The 13,663-nt window shown below is 42.8% G+C and overlaps 1 protein-coding gene across 1 annotated transcript in view; it reads right to left on the minus strand.

Annotated features, from left to right (window-relative positions):
- LOC126236998 (protein takeout-like) overlaps positions 1-11,437 on the minus strand; it is a 59,715-nt gene extending 48,278 nt beyond the window's left edge. The window contains exon 1 of the mRNA XM_049946723.1: positions 11,311-11,437. Within this exon, the coding sequence (XP_049802680.1) occupies positions 11,311-11,404 (94 nt within the window). The 5' untranslated portion in view covers positions 11,405-11,437. The remainder of the gene's footprint in view (positions 1-11,310) is intronic.
- Positions 11,438-13,663: the final 2,226 nt, after the last annotated feature.

The raw sequence follows: 13,663 nt of genomic DNA on the forward strand, positions 1-13,663 counted from the left end.
CCGGACGGCACGCTTGGTATCGGACAGGTCTGCGCAACCTTGTTGCAATGGTGACAGACGCCTCGCCCAATGACCCACCGTGCAGGTCTCTATTCACATTCTGCAAACGCCTAGAGTTCCTGCGATGCTCTGGTTTTCAGCCCAAAGAAACCTAATTACAGCTCTCTCCTTGGCACACTCTTCCGTTACGAACGCCAATTTGAAGGCTACATATAGCGCCACCACCAACTGGAACTTCATGAAACTATAGGCGCTGAAGCACGAATATTCCTCGATGTCCCACAACGAAATCCGTATTTTTCAACCGAAACTGCGCGAGTAAAAAATTTGTTGCATTGGTTACTGGGCGTCCCTCTTATTCGAAGCTACGTGTAGCATGTAAAGGGACTTCATTCATTAAAATTATACTGAAATCCAATCTGATATCAGAATTGTTCTACTGATTTCGTTGGAAGCTGTAATTGGAGAAATTGTGTTTTGTGAAATTCTAACTTTATAAAACAGGAAGAAGGTTTTATGCTGCTAAGAGATACACCATTAAAAATAAGTTGTGGATATTTCAGTTTAACACATTTTTATTTTCGCTCAGCTAAAATATCTTGCGTCTGTTACTCATTTTTTAAATTAGATTTTCAGATCATATATGATAAATTCCTAAGTCATTGTAGTCACTGTGGCTAGTTTTAGTTGAGACATATTGAAGGAGAGGAAGACCACAAATCGATCGATGCTTGCAACAAAAGGTGCACGATTTCATCACGAGAGTTCGTGGATAAGCCAATACGGTTTAACATGTTACGTTGAGTATTTGAGATTGAGGATACTACTAATGGACTCCTGCAGGCTCAAGCCAGAAACATCCTGTTGGCGCCCTTAATATGAGGGCGCAGATCACTTGCAGCGGCCGAGCGGAGTTGTTTTGACGCGGAGTTTTCCTCTGCCGTGACAAACAGGTGCCGTGGCGCGCCAATGCCAACGACGAGGGTGAGGAAACACGCACACACATTACGCCCGGCTGCCGCCGATCTGACCCTCCGGCGTCGCTTGCGAAATTAACGGAACGAAAACTCGTATCTTTCCTTCGTGAGTGGAAAATGAAACAGACAGAGGGGCTAGGAAGAAAGCAAAAATACGAAATAGCAGATGAGAAAATCCGTAAATCCACACACATTGAGCAGAAGACGGTACTGTACACTTTTTTCGGCCTAGGAAAGCCTTAATCTACAAGGCTATGATTTATTTATGTAAAATCTCTTGAAGCTTTTCGTAAATAAAACAAACTAACGTTCTACATATTTGTTCTTGGACTTCATATATTTATTTCTCAACATAATTACTCTGGTGACGATCACATTTTTCCCAACGAGAGAGCAGTTTGTCGATATCCTCACAGTAGAATGTCTGAGGCACCGCTTCATCACTATCAAAGTGAAGTCCTCGAAGGTGTTCTATCGGACGAGATGAAGCCGGGACTGTATGGAGGATGACTGATGACAGTGAACCCAAGGTGTCGGGTTGCTATAGAGGTCGCAGCACTCATGTACTGTCCGCCATTTTGTTGAAAGAGATGGTGCTCCAGGTGTGGGCGAATTTTTCCAATTGGTGCTTTCACTTTTCTGAGGGATTACAGCACACTGTTTCTCACGGACCGACATTGTTATGTTACCCACCGCCTTGTTACATGTTAGAATTTGGAGCACTCTAGCGGCAGATGGTTGCAGTTTGTGTCAGCGAAATTGGAAAAGTCGACCGATAAATATGCGAGACAGATAGTACCTCAAGCGATCTCTAGAATAGAATGAAAAATTCGGAGGGATGACTTTTCAGCACGCCCTCTTACATTTAGAGGGTGCTTAAGACAGGAATTCAAGACTCCTTTTAGACATCTTTTCCCACGGTTCTTAACATTCATTTAACGATTAGACGTCTGGTTATTGCCAGATTTACAATCGATCTTGTGTCACCATTGCATTGTCCTCATTTCGCACACTTCATCTACGAGGCTAAGCATTGAAACATTCAAGCAATGCTCTTAGTTTTAAGAACGGCATCAGTTGTTTTCAACATGTACGCAATAACAACATTTTAACAACAACAGCAACATTCGTGAACTATGCTAATCTACAGCAGCAGTGAACATAATCTGTAAAGCAATGCATCTCTCCGGTGTGCGTGAGATTGTTACCCATCCCATGAGCTCAGTGATGTACAAAATGAGCCAAACAGGCATTAGAAGAAGAACTTACAAATTACAGGTGCATTTCAAAGTATGCCCCGTGTTCATGAAAGCCGACATTGGGAACCCCAACAGAATAAGCTATCGTGACGCTATACTTCCTATGTCTATGTAACTTTTCTTCCAGACGCTCTCTTCTTCTGCTTCAGCCACTCTCTCTGGTCTACGGTAGTAAATTCCGTCGGTATTTATTGGCTTTAAAGCATTAGAACAACCACAAACTGTACGTCACCGCAACTTTCTCGATAAATTATTGTTCACGTACGACCTCGTTTCCTACTCTTCGTTGACTGCCGGGTTTCACGCCTGTAGTTTTGCAGTTGTGTGTGTGTGTGTGTGTGTGTGTGTGTGTGTGTGTGTCTCTGTGTGTCTGTGTATTTGTGTGGGTGGATGGTTGCGTTGCTTGTGCGTGTCTGTGGACAGAGAGACAGATGTGTGTATATATACACAGAGAAAGAGAGAGACGGGCGAGAGAGAGAGAGAGAGAGAGAGAGAGAGAGAGAGAGAGACAGACAGAATGTTAGTGAACAGAGAATGACATCCGGAGTATGTCCCTGACATCTAGAGTTATGCTCCGCAATTACGCTTGTCCTTTCAGGTACTGTTTGCTTAGAAAAACAAGTAGCATTTAAGTGTTTTAGTACTATACAGATTTCTTCTTACGTGTAGTATCCCAAATCGAGTTGAGCTAATACAATGGAGATTTTGAAAACGATACAACTTTTTGCAGTCGCTATCCTTGTTCTGTTCGGACTTATGCTCCGTCTCTGACGACCTTTATTTTTAACTATAGCCGACAGATTTTATTTTTATGATGGAGGAATCATCGTTCCAAATGTTTCGTTACTGTAATGTTCTGTGTGACTGTTTGTCACTTTTCACCATCTCTTTCATATGTTTTTAGTGCTGGATTTGTTACCTGGAAATTGCAATGGTCGAAGAATTCTCGTTCATAAAGAAATGAATTTTAAGTCGATGAATTTCAAAGTCGATGGAAGACGAAAGGGCACATCCGCGGAAACTGTTGTAGAAGGCTCATAGTCATTGTTCAAGAAATCTGTTTGATATACGAAGACGTAGATAGGGTTTAGAAGTTTGGGACAATTGCAAACGGACGGATTGCAATAGTGGCGATTTTAAATGTTATAAATTACTCATCCTCATCTTTTTATCAGTACTGAATCATAAATAAAGAAAGTCAGCTACTTTAGCATTGTGCTAACTAGTGGAAAACTAGGAAGTAAACTGAAGACACTTAAGCGCACGAATGAGCCTTTTCAGTTAAGTAATGCCAATCTAGTTACTGTGCTCTCCTCGATGCCTCTTCTTTTCTGACGTGAATTGGTAGTCTCAGAGTTGTTGTGTAAGCGTAAATTATGGACACCAAAGAAGTTACCACTGCAAATAATGGCAGTGCTTAAACGTGGCATTTGAGGACACTTGCGAGTGCATACCTTAGAGTGACAGGCATTATGTGGGGATAATGAAAGTTTCCATAGAAAGAAATGCCTGTTTATTCAGAAAGGTACATAACACAATTAATTAAAATCAGAAAAACGACAATAGTCTTCAATTGCTCGGATTGCTCAAAATATGAAATTCTGATGGATACAAAATAGTGGGAAATCGATGACATTTTCGAAGGACGAGTTTTTACAGTCTGATTTACGAGGAAGAAAGCTGAGAACGAATTGCAGTAGAAGGAGAATTGAAAAATAAGGAGAACAAAAGATGGAAGAGGATGCACATTTTTCTCACAATTTTATTAGATTCGTAGTACAAGAGTCATTTCGCGAAACGAAATATTTATAATTACATGCTTGCATTCTCTGCCGTGCAGCAAATTTGTAGGCAGTAACTATTCCCCCCTGGAAGGTGCTGAGCAAGAAACCGGTTTAAACACTCGTAGCAATGAGAAGTATTTCTCTGGAAGGAGTGACGTCTTTAATATGGACATGCTCAGATGCTTGGTTCAACGATATAGTTCGTACTTGGAGAGAAATCAGAGTTGCGTCACTTATCGCTTTGCGAAAAATGCTCGCGCCCGTCGACGTGCAACTTCAAATAAATGCGGTTGAAAGTTTATAGAGGCGGTGTTCGTGAGATTGAAACAGGTCGCTGACAGGCATAAGGGTTGCTGAGACAATCGCTAAGAGGGGTACGCTATGTAATATGAGGCGACGGCCGCAGTAGAGATGGCAGAAACATGCTGCCCCACTAGGCAGCAAGTAAAGTGAACTCAGGAACATACTACTCATTATGCTCATGTTCATTCATAAGTTATCTTGGAATTTTGACTGTTCTTTGTTACGGCCGCGGGGTACACCCACATTTGACTTCTTGTTTTTAGTTTATATCGTGCTTCTTACCAAAACGCTTTACCAACATATAATTTGCCATAGCCTATGATTTGTAAACGATGCTTCTTCCTTAAACAACATTTTGCTCAGATGCGCTGCATCACTTTGTCCTTTTCGTACATAACATTTGGAGAAATGTAACCAATTTTAGAAGTCACTGCTATGAAGCTGTAGATACAGCGAAATATGAAGGGGATGAAATGCGATGGTGCGATGGAGTGTAGCGTTCGGAGAACTAGACTGTCATACCAAATGCTCAAAATTTTGATCTTCAGCATTGCTATATGCTAAGAAGTGATACTGTAGAAACAATGCTACACTTTGGTTAGTGACATTAGCATTGTGTGTTACTGCTCCTATAATGTAAGTTTCGTTTCATTTCATTCATCAGTTGCTCTCGTTTTCTCTTGTCCGTTTTTTATTCTCTACATTTTCAGTCCCTAGTTGTTTATTTATTTTTTTACAACTGCAAGGACGGATCGGGAGTGGTCGGCACAAACGATACTGTTCAGCATACAATCACACCCCTGCTCTAATAATTTGCCAACATTCGCCGTGAACGTTGTTCACTTTTTCGACTGTCGTATATTTTTTTGAATTTCTCAACAGCTTTACGAGCAAGTTATCTGATTTCTGCAGAACACAGACTGATGGTCTACAAGCGCACGGGCAAACACAAGAATAGCACTTGAGGTATGCGTTTGCTTGTCCTTGGTACAAGAGGTCAGACGGTTTGTGGAATTTGTTCTCCTGACGGTGGGACAATGTTTGCGGTGCTGTTATCTCGACACTGTTTCATCAAGTCCCATACATGTTGTGTCGTTGAAATTCTCTAGAAGTTTATTTCAAAAGTGTAAGAAAAAATTATGTGGTTCCATTAGAAAAAAAGTCGGTGTCGTAATTCGACGATTATAAACTATAAAACATTGTCTGCGATAACTCGGTGAAAACAGCACCTCGATCTATTTAGTCATGCTAGGTATATCTCATATGGACTGTCTTAGCTGCCTCGCCCTGTATTTCAAGGACACCACTGCAGCTGTATGTCCATGGAGAGGAGCATTTCGTTTGAGTACGTGCATTATGTTATAATACACTGAAGCGCCAAAAAACTGGTATGGAGTTCAAATGGCTCTGAGCACTATGGGACTTAACATCTGAGGTGTTCAGTCCGCTAGAACTACTTAGACCTAACTAACCTAAGGACATCACACACATCCATGCCCGAGGCAGGATTCAAACCTGCGACCGTAGCAGCAGCGCGGTTTCGGACTGAAGCGCCTGGTATAGGGATCCATATTCAAATACAGAGATATTTAAAGAGCAAAATACGGCGCTGAGGTCGTTAACGACAACAAGTGTCCGGCACAGTTGTTAGATAGGTTACTGCTGCTACAATGGCATTATGGTTGGCGCACGAGCGATGGAACACAGAATATCCGAGGTAGCGATGAAGTGGGGATTTTCCCGAATGACCATTTCACGAGTTCAGCGTGAATATAAGGAATGCGGTAAAACATCAAGTCTCCGACATCGCTGCGGCCGGAATAAGATGCTGCAAGAAGGAGAACAACGACGACTGAAGATAATCGTTCAACGTGACGGAAGTGCAGCCCTTCCGCAAATTTCTGCAGATTTCAATGTTGAGCCATCAACAAGTGTCAGCGTGCGAACCATTCAACGAAATATCATCGATATGGGCTTTCGGAGTCGAAGGCCCACTCGTATACCCTTGATGACTGCACGACACAAAGCTTTACGCCTCGCCTGGGCCCGTCAAGACCGACATAAGATGACTGGAAACGTGTAGCCTGGTCGGACGAGTCGCGTTTCAGATTGTATCAAGCGGATGCACGTGTAGGGGTACGGAGACAACCTCATGAATCCATCGACCCTGCATGTCAGCAGGGGACTGTTCAAGCTAGTGAAGGCTCTGTAATGGTGTGGGGCGTGTACAATTGGAGTGATATGCGACCCCTGATACGTCTAGATACTTTGACAGGTGGCACGTACGTAAGCATCCTGTATGATGATGTCCATTGTGCATTCCGACGAACTTGGGCAGTTAGCAGGACAATGCGATATGCGATATGCGATACGCAACGCGTCCAGAATTGCTACAGAGTGGTTCCGGGAACACTCTTCTGAGTTTCGAAGATCTCAAGCTAGCTGGACGTCCATCAGAATATTCCACTACTGCTAACCCCTTTGGTACACGACAGACACCAAGAGAAGACAATAGGTCTGAAAACACGGCTCGTTGGATGAACAGCTCGCCTCATTTCGAAGCTCCACCTTTATGTTTAAACCACTCGGTAAATACTCAACAAGGCATTGTACAGCGCATAGGTGATAACAATTAAAAATTACGCTTCTCTTTATCACCATTCGCGATTGGATGGAGGGTAAGTTCATATTACCCCAAACGCATCCTAATATATCTCGTCTTCTCGTTGTGTTCAATATAAGTAATACGCTAGTGTTCATTACGTATTCGGTCACTTTTACCGTGAGAAACATAGTCGTACCGTCTTTTTGCCCTTTCCGTTAGTAAGTTTCCCGTGTGTCGCCGTATGCCAAAGAACTGAACGGTTGTAACGTAGTCACATCTATAGCAGCAAAACTCTGAACTCCTTCTACATCTTCCCAGAACCCCAAAAGGTGATGATCATAGACACCAGGGCAGCTTAAAAAATAAACAATACATTTAGTCTCCTTTGCAGAAGTCGTACACTTTCGCAGTGACATCGCAGCGATTCATAATCTACCATTCACCCTCGTCAAAAGAGATGTTATATGTCCACACTACTTTTTGTTGCTTTGTTAATATTACATCCGTATAATCAAGCAACGTGACTTTGCCACTCGAACCTACTACATATATAGTGTGTAGCATGAGGAATGGTCAGTATATAGGGACACGACAGGAAACATCATTCAGAGGAAAGAAGATTAGTAAACATGGGCTCTGAAACGCTTACCTTCAATGAGTACCTCTTTATCTTCGATACCGTGAAACACGTCTCTTCTACTGCAAACTCTTGGTTTCTATATTTTGTGAGGAGGTAATATGGACCAAAACAAGGGAAAGTTATCTAGTTAACATGGACTCTGAAATGCATACCCTTAAGTGCTATGAGCACTTGTTCAGTAGTACAGATATGTTTCACAGTAGGGAAGATTAGTAAGTGCTCATGGCTCTTAAGGTATGCACTTTAGAGTCCATATTTACTGGACTTTTTTTTTGCTTGTTTTCGTTCATACTACGACATGGCAAAAGATGGGAATCAAAGGGCTCTCAGTAAAAAATATTTGTTTCACATTATCAAACAAAGAGAAGAAGAAGTGCTAATAGGTCTTGATGTATGCATTTTAGAGTTATTGTTTACTGAACTTATTTTTCTTTGAATGAACGTTCCTATCAGATCCTTGAATACTGATTATTCCTTCTTGGACACTCTGCATCGTACTGTTCGTGGTTACGTCTTTTGTGTTTCCACATTTATGGTAAATCATCATTCTGAAGGTGAAATAGAAATTCTGTCTAATTCTATATGGAATTGCCTGCTACAACTCAAAGATGTTACTTTTCTGCAGAGGACAGCGTAGTCATCAAGCAGTCTGAAGCAAATCCTTACCGTCAGCATAAACAAATGTAACATATTGCCTATAAATATGAGGACAGGACCGTTATTGTTTGATTACACACACTATAAACAATCGCTCTCACTAATTATTTGGGAGTATGTATACGTAGCTAATTAAAATGGAACGACCACATAAAATTAATCGTCGAAAAAATTAGATACCAAACTGAGATTCATAGAAAGAAATCCCAACCACATTGTCACACAGAAAGACAACGCAGAAAGAGTAGAGCAACCACGAAGAAGGGAGCCAACAAAAACATTCCTTCGACGGATACTTATTGGTCCTTATCCTTAGTCTGGGACCCTTACCGGATGAAACTGATAGAGGAAATGGAGAAGATCCAAAGAAGGACTCTGCGCTTTGTCATGGGTTTGTCTAATAAGCGCGAAATTTCTTAAGTTGAGTGAGAGGCGTTACAACACAGGAACTGCGCATAACGATGTGATTTCCTGTTAAAAATCTGAGAGTGTAATTTCCTTGAAGATTCAACTTAGATGTCGCTTTCTCCCATATATATCTCGCGAAAACACTAGGAAGCGAAAAATAGAGATTCGAGCTTACACTGAGATTTGTCAACAGTCTGTCCCACACCATTCGCGACTGCAACAGGAAAGGAGGAAGTAGGGCGGGTACAGAAAGAAACCTTAATCAGACACGAAAGGTAGGTTGAGGAGAATAGAGGATGGTCAGAAACAATGTGAAATGCTTGTAAGAATGTTGCAGGGTGGGTGTGCTGAGTTTTAATTGTTAAGATACAAGTTCGATAAGTTTGCGCCGTTTCCGTGTTAATTAGCATTGAAGTTAACCAATCAGGCGACACAGATATTGGACATGGGGCGGCAGTAAGAATCGAACCAGAGCCAAAAGTTGAGCGGTCTCGTCCTGTAGCGTCTATATTAGGAGAACAACTGACACTAATTGGTATTTGGCGGAGCGCTTCCGTTTGCTCGCGCAACGGTCTGATTAGCTTACTTCAATGCTGATTGAAATGGCGCAAGGTATCGAATTTTTTTCTTAACAGTTCCCACTCAGCTCAATATACCCTGCAGCACCCTTACAAGGTTTTCAGACTGTTTTCGAGCAGCCTGTAGAAGTAGAAGCACACACTGTTTAATCATTTACATCGAGAAGATGAGTGACTGGTCCCAATAGCTGTCGTTGGGGCAGTCCTGACCTTTGTTTCTCATGCATTCATTTAAGTTCTATGGCGTATAAAAATACTTCAAAACACCCATGTGTATGATTTTGAATTTCATTAGATCACGACAGTCAAGTACGCTTCATAGAAGATGACGGTAACTCATCTAGTGAAAGCGAAGCTATATCTGGGGTTCGCCAAATCGCTTTATAGACCCTTTGCTATTCTTAATGTATATAAAATATTTAGGAGACAGTCTGAGTAGACCTCTTATATTGTTTACAGATGATGCTCTCGTTCATCGTCTAGTAAAATCATCAGATCAAAAGAACTAGAAAATTATTTGGACGAGATGCCTACGTGGTGCGAAAAGTGACATTTGGCAGTGAACGATACAAAGTGTGAGGCTCTCAACACGAGTACTAAAAACATGTTGTTAAATTTCGACTACACATATATTGTACAAATTCAAAAATTTTTGATTTAACTGGGGAACACAACACTCCGAAGACGCAAAAATTTACTTCTTCCAGTATGTTTGTCCGACCTCTTTAGGAATGTTACTGCACTGTATGAGACCCTTTTGAGATGGGATTGACGCAAGACATCAAACAAATTCAAATAAGGGTAGCTCGTTTTGTAATATCACGAAATAAGGGAGAGAGTGCCGCCGCTATGGTAATGAGATCTTCTCATGAAATTTTAGTAACAAATATTCTCACACGAATGCCGAAATATTTTGTTGATTCCCACTTACAGTCTGTTAAGTAAGAGTGTTCAAAAATGGCTCTGAGCACTATGGGACTTAACTGCTGTGGTCATCAGTCCCCTAGAACTTAGAACTACTTAAACCTAACTAACCTAAGGACATCACACACATCCATGCCCAAGGCAGGATTCGAACCTGCGACCGTAGCGGTTGCGCGGTTCCAGACTATAGCGCCTAGAACCGCTCGACCACCTCGTCCGGCGAAGTAAGAGTGTGGTCGGCATTACACACAGATGGTAAAACATGTTGCCTCAGTAGCTTTACAACCCAATAGAGGGAACCTTCGTCCTTCATGCATCCTTTAAAGCGTCCTTTAAAGCATTTCTTGAGTGCGACACACAAGAAGAGACATGAGTGCAGCTTACTCGTCGGCTTTTGAGGCTGTGATTCTCCTTAGCCATTCCAAAGGTCCGAAAATGAGTCATACCTTGGCGTCTAAATATATCGGGAAATCAACGTCATTTGTACAAAAGTGCGTAAGACGCTGTAAAATGGTTAAAAAGAAGGATGACTTTGAAGATAGTGGCTCAATCCGTAAAATGACTTCAAAAGTGGAAAAAAACGATTACTATCCGTTTTTCACGAAACTCATTCTTAACACTACATCAAGAGCAAGCAAAATTCGCTTTGAAACAGCTGTCAACGCAAATTCGACGCATTTGGTCTCGTTCACGCGAATACCCGGAAAACTTCGATTCGAGTACGCCTCGGGGATGCCAAGTAATTATCGGCGCTGCGAGTGACTGGATGTATTATTAATGGCAACTGCATTTTTCTTTTTTTCAGTGTGATTCGTCTATAAGTTTTTGTTGGTTGTGAAATACGTTTTTCTACTGATTAAACTGAGCTTGACCTTAGTTAACAGACTATAGATAGGGAGAAATGACCACAGTGACGGAGGAGGAGCAATGAGATCTCGCACGTAGTGGTTTAGGTGATCATTTCCCCGTGTGCTGCTCGAGAACAGAACGGTAGAGAAATAATCTGAAAATGCTTCTGTTTGTACTCCGAGAAACAAGTTGGTGTGTGTCGTAGAGTCATCGTGTAATCACTTAGACGTATACCTAAGGAACGTACACAATGCACAAGAGACCACAAACTGTGATGTTCCGCGCTGCCTCTGAGCCAGTGAGGCCGCAGAGGCTGGAGTACTCACGGAGGGGCTGCCTCTGCGCGCCGGCGAACGTGACGACTGCGAGCGCCACAGCTACGGCCACAGCGGCAGCGAACGCCGACCCACGACCCGCCATCTCCGCCACCTGCCAACGACACGCGCGCCAGCCGCCCCGCGCAGCCTCTAAACTCTGCCCGCGTGACGTCACCCAAGGCCGCTCCCCCTCCCTCGTCGCGGCTCCGGGGGAAGGAGGCGGCGCCGCTTCCTCCCTCGCGCGTTCCTCCGTTGCTCCCCGCGACTTAAGAGTTTGATATACGTCAGTGCTCCTCTTGCGACAAATGGGATACAGCAGGGCCGTAATTTCCTCGTTCTGTGTCAATCTCGTGGCGTGATTTGTGGCCATATAAATCCTCTAGTAGCTCACTGTTTGCTTCCTCAAGCACGTACAAAGCGCAGAGCACGTTACATATCATTAACCAACAAAGCACAGTGTGGCCCTTATACACTGAAACGCCAAAGAAACTGGTGTAGGCATGCGTGTTCAAAGACAGATATATGTAAACATGCAGAATATGACGCTGCGATCGGCAACGCGAAGTATCTGGCGCAGTTGTTGGGTCAGGCTGCTACAATGGCAGATTATTAAGATTTAAGTGAGCCTGAACGAGGTGTTATAGTCGGCGCAAGAGCGATGAGACACAGAATGTCCGAGGTAGCGATGAAGTGAGGGTTTTCCCGTATGACAATTTCTCGAGTGTACCGTGAAATCAGGAATCCGGTAAAACATCAAATCTCCGACATCGCTGCGGCAGGAGAAAGACTATGGAAGAACAGGATCGACGACGACTGCAGAGAATCGTTCAACGTGACAGCAGTGCAACCCTTCCGCAGATTGCTTCAGATTTCAAATCTGAACCATCAACAAGCGTTACCGTGCGAACTATTCAACGAAACATCATCGATATGGGCTTTCGGAGCCCAAAGTCCACTCGTTTATTCTTCATGACCGTACGACACAAAGCTTTACGCCTCGCCTGGGTCCGTCAACACCGACATAAGACTGTTGATGACTGGAAACGTGTAGCCCGGTCGGACGAGTCTCTTTTCAGATTGTATCGAGCGGTTGGACGTGTACGAGTGTGGAGACAATCTCATGAATCCATGGACCCTACATGTCAGCAGAGGCCTATTCAAGTTGTTGTAGTCTCTGTAACGGTGTGGGGTGTGTGTAGTTAGAGTGATATGGGACCTCTGATTCGTCTAGATACGTGTGTAACTGCTGACGCGTACGTAAGCATCTTGTCTGATCATCTGCATCCGTTCATGTCCATTGTGCATTACATTACGTTGACATGGTTTAAAGCCATAATATCAGCACTTCATAATGGACTAAGCATGAAACTGCAATAGTGCAATAAAAACTTATAACAGTCACTGGCGTAAAAATGATGTCTTCCAAAAATTTGTTATGTCTTTGACTCCAAGCTACAACAAGTTTATTCCCTGCAGGATTCACGGTGTCAGTTCCCTCCAGCACAACTTCAGACATTTGTCGAGTCCACGCCACGTCGTGTTGCGGCACTTCTGCGTATTCGCGGGGGCCCTACACGTTACTAGGCAGGTGTACCAGTTTCTTTGGCTCTTCAGCGTATGAAAGAGAGGGAGAAATGGAGAGAGAGACAGAGAGAGAGAGAGAGAGAGAGAGAGAGAGAGAAAGTAACACTACGCTAAAGCCAGAGGCAGGAGACGAATTCGCTACCACGGAGACTGTCATCAGTCAGTATCAAGCTCAAAAGTTTGTTTCTTGTTGTTTTACGGTATTTCCATTCCATTACAAGGAATGTCTTCATGGGAAGGAATGACGGCTACCGTATTTATTAAATTTAACTTAAATTTATACACCTCATGTGGAGGTTATTTGAGGGCTGCGCCTGTCCTGTAAGACTTTTATGAAATAATGTACACTACAACACTCACTTCTTACTAATACTTCCTTAGCACGACGCGTTTTCAGCAACATGCTGCACAGTCACTTTTACATTGTAACTAATTTAGAGTGAGCTAAGTTTACTTTGCCGTGTGTGTCTGTGAGGTTATCTGCCGAGAAAGACTTCTGTTCAGGAAGATAAATGTGTACATTGTGTGATAAGCATGATTAGTCATTTTGCTAGTGCATTTTTTACAATGCGCTCTGGGGGCCAGACAAAGAAATTACCAACAGAAATGTAAGTAAAATGCACTGACAAAATAACTAATCATGCTTACCTCACAATGCACCCGCTATAACATATTTATCTACCTGAAAAGGCATCTTTTCCGACAGATGACCCCACTGGCTCACACAACAAAGGAAACTAACCTCATTTCATACTAAGCACAATGTAAAAGTACTGTA

Source organism: Schistocerca nitens, chromosome 2, assembly GCF_023898315.1.
Source record: "Schistocerca nitens isolate TAMUIC-IGC-003100 chromosome 2, iqSchNite1.1, whole genome shotgun sequence".
Lineage (NCBI taxonomy): Eukaryota > Metazoa > Arthropoda > Insecta > Orthoptera > Acrididae > Schistocerca > Schistocerca nitens.